This window comes from Rhinatrema bivittatum, chromosome 1 (genome assembly GCF_901001135.1).
Source record: "Rhinatrema bivittatum chromosome 1, aRhiBiv1.1, whole genome shotgun sequence".
Lineage (NCBI taxonomy): Eukaryota > Metazoa > Chordata > Amphibia > Gymnophiona > Rhinatrematidae > Rhinatrema > Rhinatrema bivittatum.
In genome coordinates, this window is record NC_042615.1 from 297,272,669 (window position 1) to 297,285,828 (window position 13,160).

General features: G+C 45.9%; 1 protein-coding gene across 2 annotated transcripts in view; it reads right to left on the reverse strand.

Annotated features, from left to right (window-relative positions):
* LOC115088467 (cytochrome P450 2U1) overlaps nt 1-13,160 on the reverse strand; it is a 79,554-nt gene that overhangs the window by 42,243 nt on the left and 24,151 nt on the right. Inside the window, exons 2-3 of one of the 2 annotated variants that reach the window (XM_029596750.1) lie at nt 2,808-3,101; nt 2,466-2,534 (exon numbers count right to left, since the gene is read on the reverse strand). In XM_029596750.1, the coding sequence (XP_029452610.1) occupies nt 2,466-2,534; nt 2,808-3,101 (363 nt within the window). Of the gene's footprint in view, nt 1-2,465; nt 3,102-13,160 lie in introns of both variants that reach the window. The other variant, XM_029596743.1, reaches the window with a different exon arrangement.

Below are 13,160 nucleotides of genomic sequence, written 5' to 3' on the forward strand. Positions count from 1 at the left end.
ACACTAATATTCTCAAACTTAGATTACTGCAACTCACTATTATTAGGCCTACCCTCAAGACTATTAAAATCACTACAATTATTACAAAATGTCTCCGCCAGACTCTTACTAGGGACAAGGAAATTTGACCATATCACCCCCTCACTGATAGCTCTGCACCTGCTTCCTGTATAATAAAGAATTCATTATAAATTATTAACTCTAATTTTTAATATCATCAACAACATTAACCCGTGCTTAACTGAAGTGACACTTCAAACATACACACCACAGAGACCCCTAAGATCACAAAACAAAGGACTTCTAAAGATGCCTACAACATGGAAAACACACTTAGCACAAATAAGAAACCAAATGTTTTCCATAGCAAGCCCCAAGCTGTGGAACTCTCTTCCAGAATCATTACGTCTGATAACAGAAAGAAAGAGTTTCAAACATGAACTGAAAACATGGCCTTTTAGAAATGAATATGATTTAGCATAAATTACCAATATGCCGATAACCACACTTCCACTAACAGAAATCATGATAGCAGAATGAACAATATGCACTGAACGACATAATGTGAAATTAAAGTAGAATGAGAATTTATATTTACAGTCATGTTGACGTAGATGTTATGAATATGCACTAAAATATGTATTTGCTACAACGCTGAATGAACATTGAACCAGAATGTGAATGTCAACCAAGTATATGAATACTGATTTTGTAAACCGTTGTGATCTTCTTTTGGAACTACAGTATATAAAACACCCAAATAAAATAAATAAATAACTATTTATAAATACTGCAGTTATCCCACTAAAATCATAAAACGTTTCCTCTAAGCACTTTAAGTTAAATCGGGATCTTCATTTTACCAAAGCTTCCTCTGCAGATGATGTTGTTATTACCTATGTCCTCCCTTACTAATCAGCAAGCCAACACATTGCTCTTTGATTCATTGACATTGGTCCTGTTCATAACCTCACTCTGTGTTTTAAAAACAGATTCATTTCACGTTCAAACATGGTCAGACCCTGCGAGACATATTAGTCTACTCGGAACTCAGAAAGAAAACTTCCCACCTCCTTTTCCCCAGGCCATGCACCGTGCGGTCATTGCACATTCTACTTTGGGGAAGTCTTTCCATCATAATCTGGGCGGGCTTGTATTGATTGACAGCTAACATTTTTTTATTTTTATTTATTTTATTTAAAGGATTTTTATATACCGGGGCACGTTAGAAACATCACCTTGGTTCACAGTGTAACATAACTTAGCAACAAGCTTTACAATGGTTTAATGTCTAACTGAGATAAATATAAGAGGGTAGGCAGAGATATGATATAGGAGAAATTCGTGTTTTTAGATAAAGCAATTAATCAAAGGAGTCTAATTATTAACTTTTAACATGTAAAGATATGTCTAACTAAGAACTATTAGCATGAGAAAGGGATATAAGCGGGAAGGGCATGGGAGGAGGAAATCAGAGAGGGTGGATGAGGAGGACATGGATGGGATGGGATGCAGGGGACAGGGATGTAGGAGGAGGCGGGAAATGAGAAGGAGGGTAGCTGAGGTAGAAATATTAACGTGAATCAGTCGGACAGGGTGACGGAGTTCAGGTATAGCTCTTAGGCGGCAGTCAGTAAGTTTGGCACAGTTTTGTATCTTGTAAGCAGACTATTTAAACTACTAATCTGAAAGCTCCTGCTTTTGATGTGTCTTCCTCACTTGTAAGCTGTTAAATAATTGGAAAGTCGTGTCTTTAATCTTTGTTTTAAGCATAAATTCCCCACACCTCCACTGGACCACCAGGTAATCGTAAAATGTTTTGGGGGGGTTCGGGAGGGTGGGGGAAGGTAAGGGGTCAATTTTAAAGGGTCGGGCCTTACTAAAAAAAAAATAACGATGTGAATCGGAAACTATTCCGATTCACATCACCACCGATCAGATTTTTTTCCCCCTCTAGCCGAACCCGATCGTTAAGACGATCGGGCACACGATTCACATCCTTAGTATTTTCCTACTCCACCCCTAGGGTTTCACATCTGAAGATGGGACCTATCTGTTGTCAAAGTTCATGTATCTGATCAGCCTTACATTATTCTTTTGTTGGTTCAGTAAGAGATCACAACTTGCAAAATGTTTAGAAGGAAAAAAGTTAAAAAATTATGATATTTTCAGTTAAGCACACAGGATTCACTATTCCTGAGAGGCAAGGATTATGAGCATATTACCGAGCTGCTAAAAAAATAGACTTTATTATAATGTAATTCCATGAAATTGGGAGCCAATGTACAACAGCTTTATATCGGAGGAAATCTTTTAGAAAGGGTCAGGTATATTTTTTCTCATGCAATGTTGAAATATTCAATTCTACAATTATAAACTCTTGAGAAGTTTAAAAATAAACCAAGCTCCTCCTTGCCCAAAACTACCAACCTTCTGCTTCCTCTTTCTTTCCCCATTTTATTTACCTTGCACATCTGGATACAGTGACATATACAGAAGAGACCAAAGTATTGTGTTGGTGGTGGTATCTGTGCCTGCAACAAACAGATCAGTTATGATGTACAACAGGTACTCGTCATTAAAGCTACTCTTGCTGTTCATCATCTTCTCTTCATCCACATGCAAGAGATACATGTCAGTGAAATCCCTTGGGTTCCCTGCATCAAGGGTCACCCTGTGCTCTGCAATTATCCTCTTCAGAAAGCTTCTGATTTCAGTCACCACCTGTTTCAACTCCTTGAAAGGTCTCACAGGAAGATAGTACAGCCAGGAGCAGAGGTTGACAAGGTGGGCACGGCCATTCATACCTATTTCCATTCCATGGGACATTAATTTCAGCAAGGCCTTAAACTCTCTGTCCTCATAATCAAAGCGCTTGCCGAAACTGATGGAGCAGATAATGTTGGACACCGCATTGCTGATGATCGGGAAGGGGTTGACTGAGCCTCTTCCGTGTTTCAGCATTTCTGCCTTCACATACTTAAATTCTTCAATGATTTTGGCTTCTAGGCTGAGTTTCCCTAGTCCAAAGTGGCGCAGGGCTGAATGGGAGAACTTCCTCTGCTGCCTCCATATTGGGCCATATGGTGCAAATACAATACCTAAGAGAAAGGGAGAGAGGTGAGCTGTAAAGACATCTACTTGACACGCTATTATTATTGCAAATCTATAACAGAAGCAGCATTTTAGGAATTGTTAAAAAAAATAAATCCCTAGAGTCTGCTGACCTATTCTTTTCATTAATTTGTATTTGTTTCTCTTTTGTACAACTTCATGTGCAACTGACAAATGTATTTGCTGGCAGGCATTCTGTACTTCAAATCACCAGTGAGCACAGGTAAACAAATTACTCTTCTGTGATAAGACCTAGTAACTGTATATTACTGTATATAATTAATTTTACTTTTCTAAGGAGAAACTATTGGTAGACCCCAAAGAAAAGAGAGAATTCCTGAAGCAAGGTTGGCTAAAATGCTTTTTCTGGCACATGACTAAACATTACATACATATATGTGTTATACTGCAAGGCTGCCGTGAAGGACAGTCCTTCAAGTCTTAATATGGACAGGTCTTGATTATTGTAATTCAATACATATAGACTACCAGCAACTACTCATAAATCTTTGCAGGTGGTCCAAAATACAGCAGCGCTAGTTTTGATGGTAAAAGCTTGAAAGATGGAAGAAGTGATGTCACCAACCAGGATGGCCGCTTGCAGCCCAAGCTTCCCAAGTATTGAAATTTTTCTATTTTAGCCCTTGATTTTCCTTTCTGGTCTCTCTGGCAGCTCACTTTAGTTGTTAGGCACCTGTTTTGATGTATTACCGGCAGAAAACAGTTGACTTCAAAGACTTCTTACTTGGGTAGCAGCACCACAGTCAAGGACTCAAAGAAAATGGTAGCTGCGGCCGTAGAGGTACAGATCTTCAAATAGTCTTAGTTGGTCTAGGTGGAGCTGAAGGTGATCCATGGACTGAATTGCTGGCGTGGTTCCAGTATTTAAAGAACGATATCGCCTCAATGAAGGAGGAAGTTCTAAGTATGGTGATTGACTTCAGAGGTGGCATTACTGAAATTGGCAAAAGGGAGGCTGAAACTAAACTTGAGGATCATCCTGACTCAATCTCTCAGCCGCAGAATTCTCTGCTGGATATAAATGTAATGGACCCTCCAGGTGTTACAATTAAGCCCTGGGTGAACCCTTAGTTTAGTCAGAGCAGTATAGGTTAATGAATACTGGAGGTTACCCATTCAAATGCAGCCCCTCTATTTGAAGGTGCTGGAATGGCTGACCCCTGAAAGGTTTTTTCAGAAGCTCTCTCCAGAGAGTCTGGGGCAGTCCCTTATGGTTTGCTTGGAGTTAAGACACAGTGAAGAGCTTTTCCTGTGTTGTTTTTTTGGGCCCAAACAGAGGAATCAGGCACATCCTGCCTGGGGATCTTGATCAGGGTCGGGAGGGTATTACGTCCAGTCCACTCATTGGCTGGTTGGAATTTTCTCTCTGGGTTGATTTTTTTGGGTTGTGATACTTTTTTTGTGGTAGGAGCCTTGTGATCTCATGGATACAACCTGGATTTAGGGCATGGGGAACCCTGTGTCTGGGGCTGCCCAGGTTAGGAAGACCTGCCCCTCCATATACTCAACGAGGAAGCAAGAGGTGGTGACCTGCTGCAAGGAGGAGCTCCAGTGTTGAATTTTGTTGAAAGGGAAAGAACTTCAGTTTGAGATACAGGAGGAAGATTTTTGGCTGCCCCATCCTTCCTGCACTGCAGCAGGACAAACTGTCTATTTCCAGGGGATCCTTCCTATCTGTGATTTGAAAAAGAAAAAGAGAGAAAAAAACCTGAGAAAAAACAGAACATCAACTAACTGTGGGTAAGAGCAAAGTAGAGATCACTGAGGACACCCATTAGGAGTCTTCACCCTTGGAGAGAGAGCAGATTGGACTCTCTGTGCAACAGACTGTATTCACCATTTTGCCAGTTTGGAAGGAGTTTTCCACCCAGCTAATGGATACCCTACCCACCTGGGAACTCCACTTATCCAAGCCCTGGAGGGTGGATGCTTCACTTTTCCTGGTCTTGAGAATCATGCACAGATAGAGGGAAAAGACTGTAAGAAAAGAGACAGATATTTGTGGTGCAGAGGATTCTGTTACATTGTCATTCTGCAATCTGATTGCCCATCAGTAAAGACTTTTATTTGGACACTAACTCAGTGACTCCAGCGTGGTTTTTGGGCACACACTGCACACATATAGTGAATGAGAGAAACCATTCTCCAGGGACAAAGAAATGTGCATCCAAGTCACCCTTAGCATTCTGGGCCCAGAAAGTAAATCTTTCCCCCCACCAACAAAGGATCCCGACCCTGGGGGAAAGAGGGACTGTGTAATAGCTAGCTTGAGTGGTTCCAGCCCTGAAGAAACCTTAAAATATTTTATGGCCCCCATCCATGCCTAGCATACACTCAAGGATAGGCTTACATAAATAAAGCTAATTTGGAGATTTTAGATAAACTAGAAGATATAGATTAAAATCCATCAAGGTGTTCCAACTTGAAATTCCGTGGAATCCCCAAATCTGAGGATGTTTTTGACTGTGCTGAGACAATAAAAAAATAAGCATAGTAATATTGGCCTCAGGCAAGACCCCTAACACTGATAAGGAAATTCTACTGGACCAAGCACATTACATGTTGGGAGCCCCAAAGAAATTGACCTAGAGACATAATTGCTCCTTACCATGACTTCCCAATCAAGGAGTCAGTTATGACTTGTGTGCGACCTCTTGGCTCATTAAAATGGGAGAGCCATATATAATGATCTTTCTCCCATCACACTGAAGTAGCGTAGAGACCAAGGAAATCTCTGACTTCTTGAAAAAAGAAAATATCTACTACAGATAGCTATTTCTGTTTGCTCTGTCCTTTAAAATAAGAAGCATAACCTCACGAGTGAAGTCTGTGGAAGAAATGTCGCTTGGGATATGGGCGGTTAGTTTTGTCTTTCCAACCCTCCCCTGTAATAGACAATCCGAAGCAAGATCAGATCCTGGATGATGGAAGTCAGTGTCCAAGAGAGGGAAATGATTGTGATGAGCTTCAGGAAGTTTCATGGCATCTCAGAATATAGGATCATGAAGTATTTCACAGATTTCTCTGTTTTTTTGAATCTCTTCAGTTTGGAGTGGAAATGGTTCCGGTTTGCATTTGAACTATGGGCATCACCTTCTTTGGCCCTGCAGAAGCTATGGCCTTATGATTTTTCCTGATCATTGGAGATATGTGCATTATGTAACTGATGACTTTGAACATAAACAATTACCGTGTTTCCCCGAAAATAAGACAGTGTCATATTAATTTTTGCTACCAAAGATGCACTAAGCCTTATTTTCAGGGGATGTCTTATTTTTCCATGAAGAAGAATTCACATATATTGTTGAACAAAAAAATGAACATTTATCATATTCTGAATACTTGTCTGGTTATGCTGGTTTGTGATGACAACTAACTGTGAATCCTGCAGGGTAAAAAAATCACAGCTGCATGCTCTGGTGTTCTGTGCGACGGGCATGTTCCCAAATAAAAACTTTGCTAGGTCTTACTTTCGGGGGAGGTCTTATATTTAGCAATTCAGCAAAACCTCTACTAGGTCTTATTTTCGGGGGATGTCTTATTTTCGGGGAAACAGGGTAGGTCCTCTTGTGAAGGAGTGTATAGAAAGTTTCCCCAGAACAACTTAAAGGACCAGTCCCAGCTATCTAGCCCGGACCTCCTTAAGAAATGGCCTAGCAAGGGATTCTGGTCCCAGAGGGGTCTTATCCCCAGGGGTCTTCTTTCATCGGGGATAAGAAGTCAGGTCTCAGAAAGATTAGAAAGGCCCCAGAGTGAAGTCATAAGCTAAGCTTAGCCAAAACAGTTTGTTTAATCACTACACTTACTGCTGAAGTGAGCAGTCTTTGTATGCATTTTTTTCTTTGTGTAAAGAAAAAGAAAATTATATCTTACCTGCTAATTTTCATTCCTGTAGTACCATGGATCAGTCCAGACCGTGGGTTGTCTCCCCCTTCCAGCAGATAGAGTCAGAGCAAAAACTGAGAGGGCGGTCCCTTATTAGCTAGTGCGCCCTCTACATTCCCTCAGTATACAGAATATCCAAGCAAATAGAAAACATCTTGGATGGATCTAATAAACCATTGAAACTGTGGATGTAACAATCCACCAACTGCAGTTTGAAAAACAAGGAACCCTGAAAACTTGCAAATTAACTCATATTCAGGTACATATCTGGTAGAAGACAGAAAAAGGAGTCAAGCTGAAAAAGTTCCCAAAAAACCCCTAAAACTCCAAGGGCGGGCGTCTGGACTGATCCATGGTACTACAGGAACGAAAATTAGCAGGTAAGATATAATTGTCTTTTCCCTGTATGTACCAGGATCAGTCCAGACCGTGGGATGTAACAAAGCTTCCCTAAGTAGGGTGGGTCCCTGAAAACCCAGCTCGAATGACCTGAGCTCCAAAGGATCCCAAAACCAGAGGTTGAAGGTTCAACAGATAGTGACGAGCAAAGGTGTGCAACGACTTCCAAGAAGCCGCCCTACAAATTTCCTGTGGTGAGACAGCCTGGAATTCAGCCCAGGAAGCTGCTTGAGCTCGGAGAGAGTGAGCCTTAATGCCCAGACGAGGCCGTTGACCAGAGCCAAGATAGGCGACCGAAATCGCCTCTTTGAGCCAGCGAGCAATAGAGGTCTTGGAAGCCTTATGACCCTTCTTGGGACCACTCCAGAGGACAAAAAGATGGTCCGACAGACAAAATTCATTAGTAACCGCCAAGTAGCGCATGAGCACGTGCTTGACATCAAGTCGCTGCAGATCTCTCAGCTCCTCGGCAGAGAAAGATGGGAGTTCCACCGACTGATTTAAATGAAAGGCGGAAACTACCTTCGGCAAAAACGATGGTACTGTGGTCAAAGATACTCCCAAGTCCGTGATATGGAGATGAGGCTCCCTGCACGACAAAGCCTGGAGCTCCAAGATCTGGCATGCCGAACAAATGGATACCAGGAACACCATCTTCAACATGAGATCCTTGAGTGTGGCATCTCTTAAAGGCTCGAAAGGAGGGCTCCCTAGAGCCCGAAGCACCAAGTTGAAGCTCCACAAAGGACACAAATTGCGGAGCAGAGGCTTGATATGTTTCACATCTTTGAGAAACTGGACAATATCTGGGTGCGAGGAAAGCAAAGTACCACCCAAGTGCCGTAAGAGGGCTCAGAGAGCTGACCTTGGAGTCGCAAGGAATTGAACGCCAAGCCCATGTCGAGACCTCTCTGTAAAAATGCCAGTATCTGGGCTATAGAAGTCTGGTGGGGCGAAATGTGCACGGACGCACACCATGAGTCAAATATCTTCTAGACCCTGACATAGGCTACCGAGGTGGAAGGTTTCCGAGCCTTTAGAAGAGTAGAGACAACCACATCCGGATATCCGCGCTTTCTCAGCCTGCGCCTCTCAAAAGCCAGGCCGCAAGACAAAAGCGTTCTACCTGGTCGAAAAATACTGGACCCAGTCGCAGGAGATTCGGTAGATGACCCAGCCGCAGAGGACCGTCCACCGCCAGATTGATGAGGTCTGCGAATCAGGGACGGGTCCCTGGTGGATCTCTATTCTCCGGAATACCTTTCTCACTAGCGGCCAGGGTGGAAATGCATAAAGAAGAATGTGCTGTGGCCAAGGTAACACCAGAGCATCCATGCCTTCTGCGCCGTGTTCTCGTCTTCGACTAAAGAAGCGTGGGGCCTTCGCATTTTTCTGCGTGGCCAACAGATCTAGATGGGGACGCCCCCACCTCCGGAAGATCAGCGATGCAGCCTGCTCGGACAGTTCCCATTCCCCCGGATCGATGTGCTGGTGACTCAAGAAGTCTGCTTGAACATTGTCCACTCCCACAGTGTGCAAGGCCGCCAAGCAAGAGAGATGGAGTTCCGCCCACAGCAGGAGAATGTCTGTTTCCATCGACACGTGGAGACTCCTGGTACCCCCTTGCCGATTGATGTAGGCTACAGTTGTTGCGCTGTCCTAGAGAATACGAACTGCCTGGCCCTGTACCAGGGGCAAAAAAACGTTTGAACGCAAGGCGGACTGCTCTCATCTCTAGGCGATTGATAGGCCAAGCCAATTGTTCCATTGTTCACTAACCCTGTGCCAACTGCCTGCCACATACCGCTCTTCAGCCGGAGAGGTGGGCATCCATGGTGATGACCATCCACTGCGGAATGTCTAATTCCACTCCCCGCAACAAGTGATCCAGACGGAGCCACCTGGATAGGCTGGCCCTGACTGATGGTGGAAGCGGCAGGGGCATCTAAAATTCCCAGGATATTGGTTTCCACCGGGAAAGCAAAGCCCTTTGCAACAGTCTCATATGAGCCAAGGCTCACGGTACCACATCGATAGTGGAGGCCATGGTTCCCAGAACCTGCAAGTAGTCCCAAGCGGTAGGACGGGAAAGGTCTTGAAAACGCTATATCTGCGCTCGGAGCGAGTGAGCGCGTTCCACCTGAAACGAGACCCGGCTTACTTCGGTATCGAAATGGGCCCCAAGAAAATCCAGAGATTGCGACAGCGTCAGCTGGCTCTTGGCAAAATTGACCACCCAGTCGATCGCCCTCTGGCACAGGACCCTGGACTTCGCCCGGATGAGCCAGTCGTCCACATATGGGTGGACCAAGACTCCCTCCTTCCGCAGAACCACTGCCACCACCACCATGACCTTGGTGAAAATGCGCGGTCGCCAGGCCGAACGGCAGGGCCTGGAATTGAAAGTGCTGTCCCAAGATCCGGAAGCGCAGAAACCGCTGATGGTCCTTTCAGATTGGAATATGAAGATGAGCCTCCGACAGATCCAATGAGGCGAGGAACTCTCCATGGCGCACCGCTGCTATAACCGAGCGAAGGGTCTCCATCCTGAAGTGAGGGATCTGGAGGGCCTTGTTGACTACCTTGAGGTCGAGGATCGGACAAAAGGAACCTTCCTTTTTGGGCACCACGAAGTAGACAGAATAGTGGCTGAGCCCTTGCTTCCGGATGGGCACCAGCAGAATTGCTCCGAGCACCAGAAGACGCTCGAGAGTCTGGCGAACGGCATCCTGTTTCCAGGACGGGCCGCATGGAGAGAAGACAAATCTGTCGCGAAGGGCTCGAGCAAATTCTAAAGCATAACCATGTCGTAGAGTATTTAAGACCCAAAGGTCTGAAGTTATTCTGGCCCACTGCTCGAGAAAAAGGGACAGGCGGCCCCCTATCCTGAGAATCGAAGAGCAGACCGGCGACACTTCATTGGGAGGATTTAGCAGAGGATCCTTGGGGAAGGGTATCTCGAGAGGGCCAATGGCCTTGAAAGGAATGCGACCATGACTGCGACCTAGATGAAGGTGGTTTGTGAGAAGGTGGAACGAAACTGCCTGAAGTGGCGTTGTCCTCGAAAATGGGAGCGAGTGGAGTTGAAGCCTCTCGGGGTGCGCGGGTGATCCTCCGGCAACTTATGCACTTTATTTTCTCCCAATGATTTAATCAACTATTCCAACTCGTCTCCAAACAGCAACTTGCTCTTGAAGGGCAGAGAGCCCAGTTGAGCTTTGGAGGAGGAATCTGCCGACCAGTTTCACAGCCAGAGGAGACATCTCGCCGAGACCATGGATACCATGGACTGAACCAGAACCCAGAGTAGATCATATAAGGCGTCCGCCCCATACGCAATAACCGCCTCCAGGCGTTCCGCCTGTTGCGCTTCTTCCAGGGGAAGATCCTGGGTACTAAGCAGTTGCTGGACTCAGTGGAGTCCTGCTCTTTGCATCAGGGAACTGCACACAGCCGCCCGAAATCCCAAGGCGGAAACTTCGAAAACCCGTTTTAAATAGACTTCGAGCTTGTGGTCCAAGTCTCGCAGTGCAGTCCCTCCTGTAACTGGAATGGTGGTCCTCTTAGTTACCGCCGTTACTGAAGAATCCACCTTGGGGACCTTGAGGAGCTCCAGGTACTCCTCCAGGAGCGGATAGAGCTTGTCCATGGCCCTGCCTATGCGCAAGTTTGCCTCAGGAGTGTCCCATTCCCCGGACAATAACTGGAGGAGGCTAGGATGGAACGGGAACGTCATCGTTGGTGGGCGAAGCCCTGCCAGAACTGGATCCCCTTTCCTAGCGGTAGTACTGGGCCCTGGAGTCTCCAGGGGAGGCTTGAGGTCTAGTTCCTCCAGAACATGGGAAATGAGGGATTCCAACTTGTCCCGCTGAAAAAGTCATAGGAACCGGGGGTCATCACCTTCCACCTGAGCCAGGGGGTAGGGTCATCCATGTCAGTGTCATCCAAGGGATCCCTAGGCTGAGGGGCAGGTGGAGTAGACGGGGAAACCAGCCGACCTAAAAGAAGGCCCGATCCCTGGGGAATTCAAGCTGCACCCGGTGGAGTATCCAAGCGGAGGACTTTAGATGGAGGAGGGAAAAGAGCAGAATCTGGCTGCTGCTGTTGCTGCTGCTGGCTCAGCCGAGCCACATAAGCACTATGCATAAGCAAAATAAACTCAGTCGAAAAAGGCCCTGAAGGAGAGGGGGGGGGAGGGGGATCCCCCCGCGGTGAAATCGCCGCCGGCAGGGCAGCCGGGATGAGAACCGGAGGGGAGGGAGCCTTGCCGAGGAGAAATTCATCGCTGGGCTGCGCAGGAGTAGGGCTTGATGAAAACAAAATGGCCACCATTCCCGCGTCCGACGGGAACGGGGCCGACCCCTCCACAACCTGGAGCGCCTTCAGGCACGAATCGCAGCCTGCCTCCTGCCGCCCTCCCCACCGGAGAGGCACCCGGTGCAAAATCCTTCCAATGAGAGCCAGAGACCCGGCTCCCCACACCCGGAGCATTGCGCTGAGCGTGGCATGGAGGCAGCAAAGAAAAATCCCCGAAGGCTGCCAGCAGCGGACAGTAGAATCAACGCTGCTATAAACTTCGTGACCCAGCTTGCAGAAGTGAACCTAACTGAAACCTAGATCAGAGGAATGCCGCGTCTCTGATCGTAAAGCTGCACCTGAGGAAGCGTCTCAGGGCAGTGGGTCTCCAGAGAAGGGGGAGAGGCTGAAACACAGCTTACACCCTAGGCAGCAACAGAACAAGGCTGAAAAAAGAAATTACAACTTACCCCGCATACAGGAATAAGAAGGAGACAGGAAGACAGTAATGTTCCTAACAGGAGCCCCGTCTGCAAGTTCAGCCTATCTGAGCTTTATTAACATATCTGGGGTTTTCTTTAAAGATCCATCCAAGGAAAGAAGAAAGAAAGGCCTTTCTAAGTCAGAGGGAGAACCGCAGGTGTAATCCGAATCTGCTGGAGTCAGAGGAATACTGAGGGAATGTAGAGGGCGCACTAGCTAATAAGGGACCGCCCTCTCAGTTTTTGCTCTGACTACATCTGCTGGAAGGGGGAGACAACCCACGGTCTGGACTGATCCTGGTACATACAGGGAATAAAGAATTTTGTGGAGAACTGGCAGGAGTCCAGATTCTGTGTCCTCCAGGCTCTCTCCCAAGCTGTGACCACTCACAAGTTACCACATATGGTGGCAATAGTGGGATTTTCTGGTTTAAGCATGAAGGACAGGCATGTGATTTTTTTTTTCGCTTTTTCTCTTTTTCTGGGGTCTGACTGTTCCAACAGCTGGAAGTCCAGTTATAGCAGGCAAAGGGAAGAAGCCCTGCCTGAGCAGCTAGGGATTATTAAGTTAGTAAGTGCCGAACACGCTGATGATTTTTTTCCTAGAACATAAGAAATTGCCATACTGGGTCAGACCAAGCCATACTGGGTCAGATCAAGCCCAGAATCCTGTTTTCAACAGTGGCCAATCCAGGCTACAAGTACCTGGCAAGTACCCAAAAACTAAGTATATCCCATGCTACTGATGCTAGTAATAGCACTGGCTATTTTCTAAGTCAAATTGATTAATAGCAGGTAATGGACTTCTCCTCCAAGAACTTATCCAAACCTTTTTTAAATCCAGCTACACTGACTGCACTAAAACCACATTCCAGTGTTTAATTGTTGGGTGAAAAAGAATTTTCTCCGATTAAATGTACTACATGCTAACTTCATGGAGTGCCCCCTAATCCTTCTATTATC